Source organism: Manis pentadactyla, chromosome 9 (assembly GCF_030020395.1).
Source record: "Manis pentadactyla isolate mManPen7 chromosome 9, mManPen7.hap1, whole genome shotgun sequence".
Taxonomy (NCBI): Eukaryota; Metazoa; Chordata; class Mammalia; order Pholidota; family Manidae; genus Manis; species Manis pentadactyla.
The window spans coordinates 99254429-99272822 of NC_080027.1; the positions used below are offsets into that span (position 1 = coordinate 99254429).

The following is an 18394-nucleotide window of genomic DNA, read 5'->3' on the forward strand; positions in this document are numbered from 1 at the left end:
TGGGCCAGGGCCACCACCACTCACAGGAGGATTGATGTTTCAGTCCCAAGGCACGAACACAGCAAACCATGCTTGAGGCTTTCCTCACTGCAACACTTACAGGGTGAGGGCATCCAGCATCCCCACCGGCTGGGGTGGGCCTGGGGCCTCTGCGGCCAGACTTCTGCCAGGCTCAGGCCCGGGGCCCAGGAGGAGTGGGAACTGAGCACAACTGAAGTGACCCTCACAAATTCACCCCACCGGGCAGGGAAGGGGGTGCACTAAAGAAAACTTCTTAGATTTTTTTGTTTTTTGAAGAGTCAAGCTGGTCCAGGAGATCCTCCACAGCTCAGCCCCTCACTTCCTCCTCATGAGCCCAGGTCTGGAAGGGGTGCTCCTGGTCCTGGGGATCCAGCCCCACCTGGCTGCCTCAGCTCCGTGTGTGGTCTTTCTCCCTGAGACCCTGACCCCTGCTCCTCCAGGGGCAGCTGAGCACGGGGCTTTCTTCCCTTCCTGTAGGTGCCTCCCCACTGCTCCTCAGTCCCCAGGAGTCTGGCTGAGGCTGAGGCTATGGCCATGCTTCTGAGAGTGATGGGTGGGGAGACCAGAGCCCCTGGAGGAACAGCTAGTGTCTGGGCTCTTCCCGTTAGGGCTGGCAGCCCCCCACGCAGCTCCAGCACTGAACACCACCGTCAGGTGGCACTACGGGGCAGCCGTTCCCGCCTGCCTCCAGCCAGGGAGCATGTGTGTGAGGGCTTCCTGGGACGGTGACCACAGGGTGGGCTGTGGAGGCCTTCCGGTTCTTTCTGAGGGCTCTCTTGAGTCCCCTCCAGGTGACCGCTCCTGGCCCCTGAGACCTGCTCCCTTCTGGGAGGGCTGCGACAGGGCTGTGGTCAGCTCTGGCCTGTGAGCCGTGTGTTTGGCCCATTCCTCAGCTCTGATGTCCAAAAGCCCAGCACGCTGCTGCCCTGCCGCCAGGCTGCAGGAAGGGTCATACATCAGATGGGCCACACCATGCCTGGGCAAGGCGCAGCATCTGAAGGCTCTCCTGTCACTCCTTGTCGTGGGGGCTGGGGCAGCAGAGGGAGGCATCTTGCTCCATGTCCCTCAAGTGCAGCCAGACTGGTTCCCAGGCCAGGGCAGGGGTGGGGTGGGGACTGGAGTCGTCTACCCCCAGCTGCTCCCACAGAGCCCCTAGTTTTCCTGTCTGAGGTCCGTGGCTCTAAACAGACTCAGAGCTAAAGATCCAGGCCAGTCTCCGCTGTCCCCAGGACACTCCCAGGCCACCAGTGGCTCATTCTTTCCCCAGGGTTCTGCTCTGGCTGAGGGAACTGCCACTCTGGTCCAAGTGTCACCCTTAGGTCCTGGGAGCCTCTTGTTCACCACGGAGCTCTCTACGGGCCTGTGATCCCTGCCCCAAATGGCCGCGGCCAGGGAACCACCTGCAGGAGTCTGACTGATGAAAGGGCCAAACCGGAAACATGCTCTGGGACTTCCTGACCATCACCCTCGTGCTGTGCCACCAGGCAAGCCCAGCTCTGTCACCAAGGGGCTGTGTGTCAGCCCGGCACTTGTTGGCACAAGAGCCCTTTTTCAGCTGACTGGTGTTTAGTAAGTGACTCTGGCCATCCAGCAGCCTGAGTGGCCAGCTCACGTACTTGCAGCTACTAGCCACTGCCCCTGATCTAATGCAGACGATAATGCTGAGACCATGGTCTAATTTAGGGGGACACTGTTTTAAGCTGATTCTGCCCGCGTGGCCGTCCTCGCAGACTCATTGCTCAGAAGATGGGTGGGGCTCCTTTTGGTTTCTTCCACACAACAGTTCCCTGGAGAGGAGCTTCCTCCTGAGGCTGATGGAGAAGCAGCCTGCAGCTGAGGGGAGATGTCCTTCCAAGCACACAAACCCCTGAGTCAAGCCACCCCACACAGGGACTCATGGTGACACCTGTCACTCAAGAAAATCCCACTGGTGTAGGGATTGTGTTAATAAATATGCAACATAAACTGCTCTTTCTTCTCTGTCCCTCAGCAGCTGCCCCCAGCCAAGCCGGGAGAGGCAGCTCCCACCTGAGACCTGCCATCACAGAAGGGAGGTGGGCAAACATAGGGCAGTGGTTTGGGATGAGAGGCTGTGGGCAGCTGGGCTGGGGGAGGGCTGGTGGGCCTGGTATTTCCCTCCGTGGAAGCTGTTTTATCTGATTCCAGGAAGGCTCTGTTCTTCGATGCAGCCTTGAGAGTAGCGAGCAGCCAGCCTGCTCTCCTCTGGGCCTGGAGGATGCTGTCTTCACACAGCAAAAGGGTCTAGCTTTCTGGATAAAGCCAAATCTGATTCCAGCACCTTGAAAACACAGAGGCTTCCAAACACAAAAGAAGCAGCAAAGGCCTGGGTGGGGATCAGGAAGGAAGGAGGGCAGGAGGAGATAAAGATCCTGCCAGGTGCCCTAAACAGTGCAGCCAGCCCCGGGCAGTGATGGAAAAGGGACAGGACACTCATCATAGTAAGGGTGGATGGTGGGGTACGATAAGGCCAGAAGCAGAGGGCCCACCTTCGAGTTGGGGCACAGGGGTGGCAGAGTGGCTGGGCAGAGTTCCAGCCACGAGCTCTCCAGTCCCCAGGGAGCTGGGCTGCTTCCTGGAAGGATTGTCATTAGAAAGCCTAGGGGATGGGGTAGGTGGGCCACTGCCCCCAGACAGGGCATTTAAGAGTGGAGATTCTGCAAGCAGAGGCCTCCAAAACTGCTCACAGCAGAGCAAGGGGCCTGTCCCCACATGTTCCCATCCAGCAACCAGGAAAGGGGCCAGGCAGCCACTTCTCCTGCCCTGGCCGAAATCCAGCTGAGCCCCTGACTGAGCCCCTCAGAGAGGGACACACCCGATGGCACGGAGTCCCGCGGGGTTGGAAACTAGGCTTTGGGCCAGTCCCACACTGGCACTTCCTGTGTTAGAATGAAAAATGAAAGAAGACAGACATGTGTATGTTCACCTCATCACCGTTACTTTGGATCTCCTGTCTCTTAATTTCAGGTCATTATTTCCTGACCCTTGGGGGCCTGGACAGCTTCTGTTGGTTCTTCCCTCTGTTGGGATCTAACTCTGTAGCAATCACTATTGAAAGGCCTTGAAGGGCAACTGGGAGGCATCCGGGTTTAGTGCCAACAGAGTCACCCTAAAGCATCTGCTTGCAAGAAGGATTTTCAGAGAGAGGTCCACAACCCCACACAATTTTTTTCTGCAATTCTGAAACCCCAAAAGCTCTCAAATGGTAGGTTTTCTACTATTCAACTTAAACCATGACGAGGCTATTTACAGTTTTTATTAATCCCATCAGTCTGACGATTCACCTGCTTCTCTGCAGAAATAATCCTGTGCTTGGTGGTGGGAGCTTTTCCAACTCTGTCAGGGTGTCAGGAATTATAGAGCAAATGTCTCTTACCCCGTTTCTTAAATCCTACATTTCTGAATTCAGAGACCTATTTGGCCTTAAGAGTTCAGAAGAAGGACTGTGGTCTAGAATTGGTGTTAAATATAATGTGAGAGGCTGTCAGGCTGGACTCTCTCCAACCATGCTCTCTGTGTGTGAACATTTGGTGGTTCCAGCAGTTTTGCCCAGGGATTGAGCACTGGCCCCCTTCTGGGGAAACAAAGGTCAAAACACACTGAGGCCTAGAGATTTCAGTGGTAAGAAGTGGGGTGGCTGCACTAAGGGAGGGCAGGGCCAGGAGATATTTATGGGGAGCTGCCCCACTGCTGCCTTGGGCCTGCTAAGGGCACAGTGGACCTTTCCATGCTGGGCTGGGGTTTCTCCAGCCTCACTTCTGCCCTGGTGCTGTCCCCAGAGACCATAGCAGAAATGCTTAGGTAGGGGCTGGGGACCCAGAGGGCACATCCACCACAGTCCTACCCCACAGTGGGGCCCTGCTCCCCGGCACAGGGCCCTCGGCAGCTGGCCTCCGGCAGTGTGGTGGGGGTAAGCCCGCACATTCCAGACTCTGCCAGCACCTGTCTCCACCCCACTTCCTGCCCCACTCGACATGCTCTGGGGGCCTGCCCCTACCTTCTGGAGCAGGCAGCCCTCAGAGCTTGTTGAGAAAAGTAGGTGTGTTCTCAAAATAAATAATACTTTAAAAATCTCCCCTTTCCACTCCAAACCCAGGAACCAGCAGAAAAGAACATGTAAAGGTCCTTGTGCCCATCACTGCCTGTGGGGCTTCCATGAGACCACCCGGGCTTCTTGGCAGCTCCTGGGGCTCACAGCTGCTGTGGGATGCCCTGCTCCTTGTAGCCTGTGAGAAGAAGCAGAGGACAGGTAGTTAGATGCCTGCCTCTTTCAGGAGTTCTTCAGGAGGTGTCCCTAGACTAAGAAACACTTATGAGAACTTATTCACACTGAGGTATAAATGACTGCTGCAGTCAGAGTCCAACTTTTCCCAAGAAAATTGGTGTTTTAATGGGAAACAAAAGGAAGAGTGGAGAATTGTGGAACTCTGGGTTTAGGGGAGATATATGGGAGGAGGGTGTCAGGGTGGGGGTGGGGTATCAACATGCTCCTGAATTGTGCGATGTGTATGAAAAGGCCTCACCAGACTGGCCTAGTATGGCTTCCCAATGCAGAGCCTTGGGAGCAGGTATGAGCAAGCTTCCCCAAGGGACGGCCACCAGGTATATGTGGTGCACGAGGACAGAGAAGAGGAGGGAGGAATGGGGGCAGACAGCGCACAGAAGGCGTGCCATGAACACATGCAGCCCACTGAACATCTGTGATACAGGTAGAGGTGAATGAGGGCTTCGGGCCTTTAGATATTGTGGATATGAGACCATCAGGAAAATCTAAGCACTGTTGACATGGGGGAATTGTTGCCAGTTTGTATGGGTATGAAAGGGTGTTATGGTTGCTTTTTTTTTTTTTTTTTTGTAAAAAATGATACCTACAGAAATATTTAGGTTGAAATTAGGAGCCTGGTATTGCTGAATGGTCCTCACCCCATGAACTGGTAACTTAGCCCACAGAGGAGCATCTGTGGACTTACTGTTTTTTCCTTCTTATTTATCAAGTTATTCATCAATTTTAGGTGCCAGTAATGGTCTATGGGGGTGGGGAAGATGCAGGGAAGGTGTCAGATGTAACCGATGAAACAAAGTGGCCATGAGCTGACAATTGATGCTGCTATGGGTGTTTGGGGCTTGTCATACTGGGTCTTCCCCTTTTGTCCATTTTTAGATGTGTTCCCGAACAAAAAGTTAAAAATAAAAGCCCAGTGGCCAACTGGGGGAGGACCCCAGATCTGTGCATCCATCAGACTCACCTTGGGAAACTTTGGAGCAACACAGGGATGTGAGGCAGCATGAGGAAGGGGAGAAAAAGAGAAAGAGAAAGCACTCTGAAAACCAGGCCTGGGCCTACCTGAAATATAAATAGGGAAGGATGTGCAGGCTCAGGTGTTCATGGCAGCCAGCAGCCAGCAGCCAGCCCCATTGGCATGTGGCAGGGAGCTGCAGGTGTGCACAGCAAGGGCTCCATCCCCAGGCTCACACCTGGTGGAACTCCGCCAGGAATCTCTCTCCAACACATCGCAGCCACTCATGCTCTTCTGCTCACCTCCTGTCTCTCACTTTTTTTTCATACCCAACCCATGTTTGGCTTGAAAAGAATTCTGAGTGGGCCTCAGGACAGACAGCAGCAGGACAGGTTTGACTGTGACCACCTGAAGGTGTTGAAGTGACCCTCCTGGCAGTAGCTTGGCTCTGTCTGAAGCCATGTGGCTTGCCTTTTATATGCACAGGAGCCACATACACCAAAACCAGTGCTTTGGGAAAGACGCAGGCCCAGGGAAAGCAAACAGGTTTTAGCCTGTGGACATCTTGTATCAATTGGCAGCCACTGCCTGAAGCCCTGCATTGAGAACATGTGAGACTGCTCAGCAGGAGTCATGATTGATCAGCAGCATCCGCCATGGGTACTGCAGGAGAAAGCAGCTACTGTCGCACTAAGTCTGATCCCACAATCAAGACAGGCTGTGGTGTAATGTTACTTGTTATTAATATAAATAGAGCAGCGTGATTGTAAGTTCCTGATTTGAACCTCTACTGTGATCTTTATTTCTCTGATTCCCCTCTTAGGAGTTTTTCCTGATGGTGTGTTTGTTGGTGACACCCTAGACAATGCTGGGAAAAATCATCTATATTGTTGACAACTGAAAAGTCCCTTTATTTTTACAGGCAGGGGCTGGAGGGACACCAGAAAGCACTGTCCCTTCCCAGCTGTGTACTAGGACAGACAGGTCAGTCATGGTTATTCCTTTCAAAGTACTCATTCTGGGACACACACACTCCATTGCTGCTTGGATTCATCCCAGCCTACGGCACCATCTCAAGAATGATGACTATTCATCCTTGGAGGGTGGGCTGGCTCTCTGGAGGAAGCACAGAGGCACCCCTCCTGAGATGGGTGAGGGAAGGGGTGGCCAGGAGGGTTTAGTGGGGAGCAGGCAGAGGGGTTTTCTGGTGCAGTCTGCAAGTCCACCCCCAACCGTGTTCTAAAAGGTCTGATGCAAGGAGCCACCTCTGACCTGAGCAAAGGCATGGGGTGGGATGGGGGCTCTCACACTTGATTATCCTGCAGCTGGTGATGGCCCTCACATCAGCCATAAGGAGGCGCTCCTGGCTGAGTCAGCAACCCAGGGTGGTGGAAAGTGAACAAGTGACTGGGTCTGTCTCTTCATCTAGGACACGATAAAGGGAGCTCCCTAGGTTAGCCTCCCATCCAGACCCTGCAGTTCCTGAGTACAGAGGATGACCAAAGGACACCAGAAAGTCTAGGGATCAGATTAGACATCAACATGCGTTCATTGGGACAAGCCTGTGATATAGGTGTGTCTGCTTTAATGGCGAGGGTCCGCTGAAGCCCCGGGGGCACAGGCACTGGGAGGGGTCAGGGGCTTTGAAGGGCAGAAGTGTGGCAGCCTTCACTGGTCTTGGAACTGCTGCTGAGGACGATTTCCTGAGCAGATGCACCTTCCAGGTTCCAGCTGGGGGCAGGGCCAGGAAGCTGGCAGCCACCCCGCAGGCCCCCAGGGAGGTGCCAAGCGCCCCCTGGGAGACTGTCAGATTTTGCAGCAGCTCATTCTTGTTGGCCATGTCCTGTGGCCCCAAATGGAAGCACACCCTGGGCACAGCCACAGACCCTCACCAGGGCACTGGGTGGTGTGTCGCGTCTCTGCCACTCTGCCTGCTCACCTGCCCTGAGGACAGCCCTCCCCTGCGGAGGGGCACCCCTGACCGCTCCTGGAGCTCCCCTCCCATTTTCCAGCTGTTGGAGGTCCAGGGTTGGCCTGGTTTGCCCTAGAGCTGGACACCCCAGCAATCCAGCCAGCCCCTCAACCTCAGCTGCTGGAGGACCTGCTCCAGGCAGCCTGTCTGACCAGTCCACAGGCCCTGCTGGACCTTGCACAGGCTCTGGTATTTTCCCTGGCCAGGTGGCTTGACTGATCACTGGCCTGAGGCCCTGCCTGTCCTGGCATATGTGTGCCTGGGTTTTGGACCCTCACAGGATCCTGAACTCAGGCTGAGTTGGCTACAGATCATTCTAGAACATTCCAGGCCCTGGGCTTCCCCTCCTGTCTCTGCTGTCCTACCTGGCACGGCTTACCCCAGTAACAAGACTGCCTGCAAATGGCTGGGCTGGGTGTAGGATGCAAAAAAGAGAAGGGCCAACTCCCTGAGGGGAGGTGGTTCCATTAGTGAGGCATGCTGCCTAATGAGGAAGGGCAGAGGGCAGGCATGGGGGCACATGGCAGTGTGCTGGGCTGCTTAAAACAGGTGGTGTCTGTCTTAAGACCTTGGTAGGCTATCTATAAAATGTTAATCAAGTCCTCTTTGGTAAACTTGATTTTGTAATGTTAAGCCCTTTTGCAAAACAGTTTTTCTAAATCGATTATTTGTCAAATTATAGGTGAACACAACAAAGAGCTTAGATGAAAAGAAAATTACGTAATTTCTGGCAGTAAAAACACAGTTATAGAGTTTCCTGTGGGCAGGCATTCCACATGGCCTTTCCCTTCTTTCTGGAAACTGCATGATGGAGAGGAGAGAACAGTGGGCCTAGGGGCCTGAGCTCCGTGGGCCACATACTTGCTCTCTGGCAATGTCAGCTGTCTGCATCCTTGACAAGCAGGCTGCCTGCCATGCCTGCTGAACAGAGGTCCCAGGTCTGCTACTCATATGCTCTGGTCAGGTCTGCCACCCACATCCATGATTCCCCTCAGCATGGGGGCTGGGCCTGCAGGGAGGATCCTCTAAGGCCAGGAGCTCCAAGCACTAGTGGGGAGGACACAGGTGAGCCTCTTGAGCACCTGCCCTTGCGGGGTGGGGAGCAGGCCCAGCTCTGCAGGCCTCCCTGTGAAGTGCTCACACCCTGCAGGGCCACCAACACCCAGGCCACTCTGGTTCTTGCCCCCCTCCAGCCCTGCTCCCAGAAGCATGGTGCTGGCAGCTACTCACTGGCGAGGATGACCATGTCCATGCCCCAGAAGATGCTCATGATCCAGCCCACCATGACGATGGCTGTGAGGACCTGGATGAGGGCCGCGGCAATGTTCAGCCAGAAGACACAGCACACGTGCCTGTCCGGGAGGTCAGTGCGGGCTCCGCACAGGACAGTGAAGGCTGAGACGAACGTCCCTGTGAGAGGCCAGAAGGGACAGATTTCTGAGCACTTGGAGACACAGTGTGGTCACTTGCACTTATTGCCACGTGGGGTCTAGCTCTCCACCTCCCAGGAGCTTGGAGAGAAGCAGCTGGCATCCAGCACCTTCCCACTCAGACCCTAGCCCACCTCTGGTCTCCACATTAGAGACCGATGCTCCACCTGGGAGGAGGCATGGCCAGGGCTACCAAGGACCCAGCATGGTCCTGGGGTCTTTAGGGGAGCACAAATGTCCTGCCATTAAGGAGCAAATGTGCAGCCACCTGCAAGGACCATGGGCAGCAGGTAGAAAGGGCACAAGCCTCGTGTGGCAAAGATTCTAAGGGCCTAACAGTTCAGAAGTAGGAGTCGGTGTCCTGGGGGTGACATGGAAGCCACCCACAGAGGTCAACTCCAGGAGTGATGCCCAGCACATTTGCTGATTGCTGAGACTCTGCTGCCTGCAGAGTGGAGAGAGCTCAGGCCAGGGCAGATCTTTTTGAATGCTTCCTGAATGGGGTTCCCCCAGCTGCCCCAGATGAGTATCCACAAGGCACAGAGCAATGTGGTAGGTATGTCCAGGTTCCTTACAGTGTCGACGACTTCCCAGAGCCCTACAGGTAATGTCCTCACGTTTACCGATGTTTTCCTCAAACCTGATTCTTTTCCTATGTGGGCTCTGAGTCTCACAACAGCTCAAAAGGCAGCTGGCCTTCTCCCTGTCTGTATTAGTTTCCTATGGCTGCTGTAACAAGTTAGCACAAACTTCGTGGCTTAAAGCAATCCCAATATATTCTCTTAAAATTCTGGAGGTCAGAAGTCAGAAATGCATCCTCAGGGCTGGTCCTCTCTGGAGGGTGTTGGGACAATCAGTTTCCATGCCTTTTCCAGCTTGTAGAGGCTGCCTGCATTTATTGGCTCATGGCTCCCTCCTCTACCACCAAAGCCAGCAGCATCAGGTCTCTCCTCTGACCTCTGCTCCCATCCGTCTGCTCTCTCTGCCTCAGATCCTCCTGCCTTCCTCTCACAAGGACCCTTATGATCACATTGGGCCCACTGGATAATCCAGGGTAACCACCCACATCTCCAATCTGTAATTTAGTCACGGCTGCCAAGCCCCTTGTCCCATGTCAGGTAACATATTCACAGGGTCTGGGAATCAAGGTGTAGACACCTCCAGGGAACATTATTCTGCCTACCACAGTATCAAATACACAGCTTTAACCAGAGTTTCTGATGCTTTGACATCTGGGTCTTGCTGGCTCTGGATGATAGCCCCTCCAGGGCTGGCTGAGTCCTAGAAATAGGAAATGACTTTCGTTTGCAAACCAACTAATCCAGAACCCACCCCACCACTGTATGTATCAGCCTGTCACTTAGGGATGTTATTCCCCTGCCTTAATCACCCAGGCCCAGATACCAGACAATGAGGGGCCACACCTACACCCCAGATACCACAGACGTTATTCAAATGAGCCAGTCCTAAGTCTGCTTACCCTGCCTTGCCCCTTCCTCCCCACAGAAACCACAAGAAAGGCCCATGTTTTCCCTCACTCCTGTGCCTCCTGACCATCTCTGGTGCTTCCCCAGGTAGCCCCTCTATGGCACGGGAGCCCCTTCCTCTTAGGAACCATGAGTAACAAACTGTCTTTTCAATAGCAGTCATTTCCTGATCTGGTGCCCTCACCATATGTAAATAATAAGACCTATATTTTAAAGCACACACACACACACAGAAGAAGTGAGTATCTTGTCCAAGGTCCTAATCACAGGTAGGCATTAGCCCCACCGCTGCTGGATGCCAATGGATGCACCCTGCTGCCCTGCACTGCCTCACAGGTGCAGATGACCTGCCAAATCAGGTCCAGATGAGAACACAGTTCACATGGGAAGTCAGCCATAGACCAGTGGCCATTCTCCCACTGCTATCACAGTTCCTGCTCCTTGAGTAAGTTGTGCAGCCATCAGTTTTCCTCTCTCTCTGCACTCTGGCTCCTGGCCCTTCCCTGACCAACTGGTAGCTCCCCTGAGCTTCTTGGGGCCTTTCCCTTATCCCATGCCCTTGTGTCTCTGATCTGAGGCTGACCCCTAAGACCATGTGCTGATCTCTGCTCCATCCTCCTCCTCATCTTAACAACTGCCACTAACCTGTGTGTTTCTGCCCGACTGGTTGACCTCTGAGGTCCCAGGTAGCATCTCATTCACCTGTCTGCCCCTGCCCCCAACACAGTGCCTTGTATAAAGTAGGTGGAATGTGGAGGTCCAAGGAAATGCAACCAATGTTAAGTGCATCCTTGGATCACTTGCATCATCACCTGCCCTATTTGTTCAAAATGCATATGCCTGGAGGGAAGGACATCACCAAGATGGTGACATAGGTCATTCCTGACTTCATTCCCCATCACAAGAACAGCTAACAACTATACAAGAGCAAGACACAACTGAGAGAATCCTAGAACATGGGGGTGAGGATGAAGCAACCCCCTGGAACACAGAGACCAAGACAGATGGCATTAGACGGTCAGAGAAGTGGCCACATGCTCACTGCATTGCCCCTCCCCCAAGACAGCACACACCACATGCAAAGATCTCCCCTGAGCCTCCAGTTCTTCCAGTGGGAAAAGAGAAGGCAGGGAAAACAACCAGCACCCTCAACATTGGGTTCACTTTGTGGGACCCCTTACTCTGATTTTGTCCCACAAGGATTACAGGAGAATCTGCATGACTCAACTACTGGGAATCTGTGAAGGAGAGATGGGAGGAGCTTGCAACCATCAGCACAGAGATCCTGGCAGCCTGAGTTCATACCTGCAGTGCCCAAGTAGCCATCCCAACTAGCAACCAAAACCAGTAAAGGACACTACCAGGAAAGAAACTATAGGCCAATATCCTTGATGAACCTAGAAGTGAAAATTCTAAAAAAAAAAAATAGCAAATTGAATTCAATAGCCCATTTAAAGGGTCATTCACCATGATCAAATGGGATTTATCCATGAGATGCAAGGATGGTTCAACACAGGCAAATCAATCAATGTGATACATCACATTAATAGAACAAAAGACAGAAAAAGCATTTGACAAAAAAAAAATCCATTTGTGATAAAAACTCTTAACAAAATAAGCATAAGAAGGGGCACATCTCAACATAATAAAGGCCATTTATATACTAAACCCACAACAAACATCATAATATTGAAAGATTGAAAACTTTTCCTCTAAGATCAGGAACATAACAAGGGTGCCCACTATCACCACATTTTTCAACATAGTACCTAAAGTCCTAGCTAGAGCAATCAGGCAAGAAAAAGAAGTAAAAGGTATCAGAATTGGAAAGGAAGAAGTAAAATTGTCTCTATTTGAAGATGACATGATTTTATATATAGAAAATCCAAAACAATCAAAAAGCTGTTAAATCAAATCAACATATTGAGTAAAGTTGCAGAATACAAAAGTAACATAAAACTTTCAGTAGCATTTTTATACACAACAAACTTTCTGAAAAAGAAATAAAGAAATTGATCACATTTACAAGGTCAAAAACAATAAAACATGTTGGAATAAATCTAATCAAGAAGGTGAAAGATCTCCACTCTGAAAACTACAGACATTGAATAAAGAAATTGAAGAAGACACAATAAATGGATAGGTATCCTATGTTCATGGATTGGAAGAACTAACATTCTTAAAATGTCAGTACTATGAAGAGCCTTCTATGAATTCAATGCAATCCCCATTAAGATTCCAATGGCATTTTTTACAAAAGTAGAAAAAACATTCCTAAAATGTATATGGAACCACACACAAAAAATAATTTTAAAAAACTCCAAATAGCCAAAACAATCCTGAGAAAGAAGAAAAGCAAGAGGCATCACACTTCCTGATTTCAAGCTTTGCTACAAAGCTGTAGTCATCAAAACAATATGGTACTGGCATTAAAGCAGACAAATAGACCAATTGAACAGAATTAGGAGCCCAGAATACACAAGCACATACAGACATAATTTTACTGCATTTTGCTTTACTGCACTTCTCAGATACTATTTTTTTAATAAATTGAAGGTTTGTGGCAACCCTAGGTCCAGCAAGCCTGTAAGCACCATTTTTCTATCAGCATTTGCTCACTTCCTGTCTTTGTGTCACATCTTGGTAATTCTCACAATATTTCAAACATTTTTCATTATTATATTTGTTATGGTGATCTGTGATCAGTGATTATGACTTGCTGAAGGCTCAGGTAATAGCATCTTTTAGCAATAAAGTATTATATATATATAATTATAGGTAGACATATTATTCCATTAGATATTATTATAGATATTATACATATATGTAATAAAATATATATAATAGAATATTTGTTTTGATATTATACATATATATAAATATAATAGAATATATATATACACATTGTTTTTAGCCGTTAAAAAAATGAGCAAATCCCGTCATTTGAGACACTGATGGACCTTGACAGCATTATGCTAAGTGAAAACAGTGAGATAGAGAAAGACAAATGCTGATGCTGCATGATCTCACTTCCATGTCAAATAAAAAATAAATATATAAATAAATTCACAGAAAAAGAGATTGTGGTGGCCAGAGGCAGAAGATGGAGGGAGTGGGAATTGGAGGAAGGTAGTCAAGAGTACAAACTTCCAGTTACAAGATAAATAAGCACCGGGGCTGTGATGCCCAGCATGGTGACTAGAGCCCGCACTGCTGTGTGACGTGCGGGGAACTTGTTAAGAGAGTGATTCCTAGAGAGTTCTCCTCACAAGGAGAGTTTGTTTTTTCTTTCCTCTTCTTTCTTTTCTTTTTATTGTATCTCTGTGAGATTATGGGTGTGAGCTGATGCTGTTGTGGGCATTTTCTAACGATGTATGTAAATCAAACCACCATGCCAGTCACCTTAAACTTAGAGTGATGTATGTCAATTACTTCTCAATAAAACTGGGAAAATGCAGGTGCCTGGGTCCCACCTGAGATCTGAATGTCTAAGGAGTGGCCCAGGAATCTGCATTTCTAAGCAAGTTTCTCCCTCCACTCAAGTAATGATAATGCTTACTGAAGTGTGAGAACCACAGATTCAAGATCAACCGACCTCTAGCCCCTCCTATTCCGGCACAGAGCCCAAAGTGGCCCTTGGGGGAGCTCAGAGGTGAAGTCTGAATAGAACTTCACCAAAGAGAAGTGCAGCCAAGGGTGCAGAGCCTCTGCTGGACCCTCCTTTCTAGGGGGTGATGCTGGGTTGCAACTCCTAAGTCTCTAGGTGGCTAATTCAGAAATCTGACTCAGTCCCTGCCCCCAGAAGCTCCCAGGTTCATGAGGAAGCTCGTTATCATGCCTGCAGAGGAGGCAGGGGACTAAGGCTTGCCCACTTTTGCAGAGGAGCAGTCAATGGGACTGGCACTCAAACCCCAGCCTCTTCCCGAGGGGAGGAGTAGGGCAGGGGTGCTGTGGGGGCTGGAGTGGTGACTTGGGGGAGGGCATGGGGATGGGATGGAGGGCTGCTCAGGCCATTTGTGGAGGACTTTGATGCCTGGGTAAGGAGCTTGCCCCTAATCCAAGGGGAGTAGAATTCAGACAAAGAGTTTTGAGTAGGAGAGAAACATAATGGAAGCAGTGATTTAAGAAAATTAATTTATCAGCAGGGTGTTGGGTGGACTGAAAGTGTCTGAGATGAGGAAGACAAACCGGGAGGAGGCAGCAGCTGAGAAATGGGGGGAGTCTCGGGGCCTAGTAGTGGACACAGGAGGGAACAGGGGACTTAGAGACCATTGGGAGATGTGTGTCACCATCCTTTGCCTCTGCTAGTGGGATATGGGATAAACATAAGATAACACCACTGAAAAAGAGGACACTGAAGAAGTAGAAAGGTGGTAGAAGATGAAGAGTACGTGGGAAAATATTAAGTAAAAATAACAGATGCCACTTACCACACACCTACAACGGGCTACACCATGCTCTTCTCTCTCTTCCTACCTTACCTCCAACTCTTACAATAGCTGGAGGTAGTTATTAGTATCCCCGTTTTACAGATGGGGCAAATCTCAGAGAGACTGAATGATCGAGCCATATAGCAGAGCCTAGATTTAAATCCAGCTCTGTCTAGTTTAGAATCCTGAATTCTTTTCAGCCTAGGATGTTGCATCCCTACATTTAAAAGTAAGGAAAATTAGTGTAGCTGCTGTGGAAAACAGTATGGCGGTTCTTCAAAAAACTAAAATTAGAATTACTGTATAATCCAGCAACTTCATTTCTGGATATACACCCCAAAGAGTTGAAAGCAGACTCTCAAAGAGATATTTGCACACCCATGTTCATAGCAGTGCTAGGCACAATACCTAAAACGTGGAAGCAACCCAAATATCAGTGAATGGACAGATAAACAAAATGTGGTCCATACATACAATGGAACATTATTCATCCTTAAAAAGGAATGAAATGCCAACACCTGCTACACCATGAAGGGACTTGGAAGACATGCTAAGTGAAATAAGCCAGACACATAGACAAACGGTTCCACTTATCTGAGGTCCCAGGAGTCATCAGACTCACAGAGACAGAAAGTAGGATGCTAGTTGCCAGGGGCTGGAGGTGGAGGGAATGGGAAGTTTGTGCTGAATGGAGTTTCAGATTTGCATGATGAAGAGTTCTGGAGACAGACGGCAGTGGTGGCTGTGCAACTGAACCACCACTTAAAGATGGTGAAGATGGTAAATTTTGTGTTACGCGTTTTTACCGCAATAAAAAGAATTGGAAAAAATAAGGAAAGAAACTTCCTCCGTAATGATTTTCAAAATATCCCTGAACCTCTCCACCCGCCCCCTGCCCCGGCCGGAGTCCTTCACAGAAGGCCCTCAAGCCGACAGCACCCTCGCCATGGCCCACAGTGTCCTGCCTTGATGGGAGCCGACTGAGATTCTGTGGCCTCTGCCTCTGTAGCTGTGGCCTTGCCTCAGTCTCCCTGCCTGGTCTCACTAGACGGAATCCCATGGAACCAACTGAAATTTCCGCAGGTCCAGAAGAGCTGAGTAACAGCAGTTTCATATGGATCAGCCTAATGGGAACCTGAAAATTCTGAACAGAAGGAAACTCTGTCCCTGAACTCAGAGATTCTTAGTTATAAAGTCACTGAAGTCCATCTCCTGTCAAAAGATGGGATGTATCCGGATTTACCAGACTGGCTGGAGGCCCCTGGGCCTTCCTGTACACTTGTCTGCTTGTGGTGGAGATAAGTCATCCTGGGAGCCCGCCGCTCTGCGGACACACGGGGCTACACGTATGAGGGACACCCGCAGAGACGCGGGCTCACCTGCTAGTGAAGAAGGGCAGTGGCGCTTCAGTTAGGAGGTGGCAGCCTGTTAGCCAGTTGGCAGGGCCTCCGATCACTACTCTCTTTCCCCCACACTGCCACACCTGTGACAACTCTAAGATGTGAACAAAAATGTAAGCATCCCGTACACATCTGATTGTACCATGTATATACATATTTCCAGCAGTTGCATTCATTTGGATAAATTAACAATTAATTAGTTATTATTAACTAAGATAAGTAATTCCACTAACTAGGTAACAATGGTAATAGGCCCCTTTTGCCATATAAGATGACATGTGCCATAGAAGGTTAAGGATTAAGAGAATGGATTTATAATAAAAAACATTGTTTTAATCTTTTCAGCAGTAAATTTGAAAATGGTTTTGCACATTTGCATATGAAGAGGTGCTAATTACTTTAAATGAGTCTTACTCAATGGCAACATGCTGATTCTAATTTACTCCATTGAGCACCAGCCAGGCACCAGTGCTGGGCCCACTCCCACTCCTGCCCGGAGCCATGCTCTGGTGGGGATGCTGGGTCACAAAGGGCCAATGACTGATTCTGTTTGGTCACATGGGGGCGTTTTCACAGAAGAGTGAGTGGCTGGGTTTGGAGGAAAGGTCTGGAGAGCTGTCGGGAAATCTTAGGAAAAGAGGGGAAGGAACCCCCAGTGCCCGTCTGAAGACGGGGGCTCTGAGCTGCACCAGGTGCATGCGGGGTGATAAAAAGCAAAGCTGGCTCAACTCTGGTTAAAAAACAAAAACAAAAACAAAACAGAAAAACAACCCTTCATAAAGGAAAAGAATGAGACCATGGTGGGTGTGCAGTGGTCAGACGGAAGAGGACCTGAGGCCCTGGCTGTGGCGTCGGACTTCCTCTGCCAGGCAACGGGGAATTGCCTTTCATGGGGAATCGCACCATCAGGTTGGATTTTAGCACAGACACTTTGACCCCAAGAGGGGTCAGAGACAGAAGGGGGGAGAAGAGCCAGTTGCCAAGCCCTGAGAGGGTTGGGGGTGGGTGAGAGAGGGGGAAGGGAAACAGTGAAGGCGAATGTTTGATGTCTAGATGGGAACGATGGTTACAGGAGAGGTACATGTGTCAAAGCTCATCAAGCTGTACACTGAGATTTGTGCATTTTAGTGTATGTACCACAACTAACTAACTAACTAAAAGCTGATGTTCAAGAAAAAAGGCAAAAACCAAATCCAAGATCCCCATGGGAGGGGACAAGAAGGGAGGTGAAGCGAGTTGGCAGGGGAGGAGGCAGGGGCTGGGCTCTGGGCTTGCTGCTCCTGGGGGTGCCAAGGCCTGGCCAACACCCCTTGGCACAAAGGAAAATGAGGGCGGCAAATTGTACTGTTAACCACCCAAATCAGGGTGTTTTAAGATATCCAGAACTCAGGTGCAGGCATGGGCTTTGCACAACCTGCCATGATCCTGAGGAATAGAGGCCTGAGGAGCCCCCCATAGACGCTTTGAGCAGACACCAGAGGGCTTTCAGCCACAGCCCCTCTGGCCACCACCACCTCTCCTTGGAGGTTGCTGTGCTGGCAGCTTCCCCAAAGGGCTCAGACTCCTCCATCCTCCTCTGTCCTGGGGAGACCAGAGGGCTCACTGGGGACGGGCTCCTGGACCTGGCTTGTTCCTGGGCACGTAGGAGGAGCAGCCCAGAATGAGGAGGTGCAGGATCCCACCAGGAGGAGGCAGCTTTGCCCCTCAGGATCCTCTGAAGGAAGGCTGGCTGGGCAGGGAGGTAGGGCACCAGGCCGGGAGCCGGGAGCCAGCCGTGCCTTGTACAGGCTCCCAGGCCAGGAGTCGAGGCTGCATAAGTCTGTGAGGGTGGCTGTGTCCTCATCCAGAAATGTTTTGTGGACCCAAACTGGTCTGCGCTTGCATCTTGCTCAACAAGGAATTTGCAAAGCGGAGACACCCAGAGCAAGGCAGAGCAGGGCTGGATGGGGCTATTTGAGAATTTTTGTCATCCTGACTGCCCTCGAAGTCTGCAATGAATCTGCTAGTGCCTTCCACCCAGATATCCTGGACCAGTGGTCAAAGGGGTCTGTGAACCGTTTTCAACACTCCACACAGTGCACACTCCCTGCATCCACCCCGCCGCCGACACACACACAGGGCACACACCCATGGGACCCTGGCTTAGGAGGGTTTGGTTGGAAACACATCACCGCAGGGCAGTAACTGGGGTCTCCTGCTAATACTGACCATCCCATCTGCCACTGTCACTTAGAGATTGGGAAGTACATTCATTATGTCCTAGATCTATCCAAGCACAGGTTTTATGGAGGAAAAGTAATGCAGGGTGGACAGGTGGGCCTTCTGTCCCTCCAGCAGAGGGGAGGAGTTAGAGCCAAACCACCCTGCTCTCAGCTCCAGCTGCTGCCCCGGCCTGGCCC

At 50.6% G+C, this 18394-nt stretch overlaps 1 protein-coding gene across 3 annotated transcripts in view; it reads right to left on the reverse strand.

Annotated features, from left to right (window-relative positions):
- Window positions 1-3006: 3006 nt before the first annotated feature.
- The window catches only part of STUM (stum, mechanosensory transduction mediator homolog), a 46896-nt gene continuing 31508 nt past the window's right edge, over window positions 3007-18394 (reverse strand). Inside the window, exons 2-3 of one of the 3 annotated variants that reach the window (XM_036918422.2) lie at window positions 8479-8658; window positions 3007-4265 (exon numbers count right to left, since the gene is read on the reverse strand). In XM_036918422.2, coding sequence (XP_036774317.2) covers window positions 4231-4265; window positions 8479-8658 — 215 coding nt within the window. In that variant the 3' untranslated portion in view covers window positions 3007-4230. The other 2 variants (XM_057507870.1, XM_036918420.2) reach the window with 2 other exon arrangements.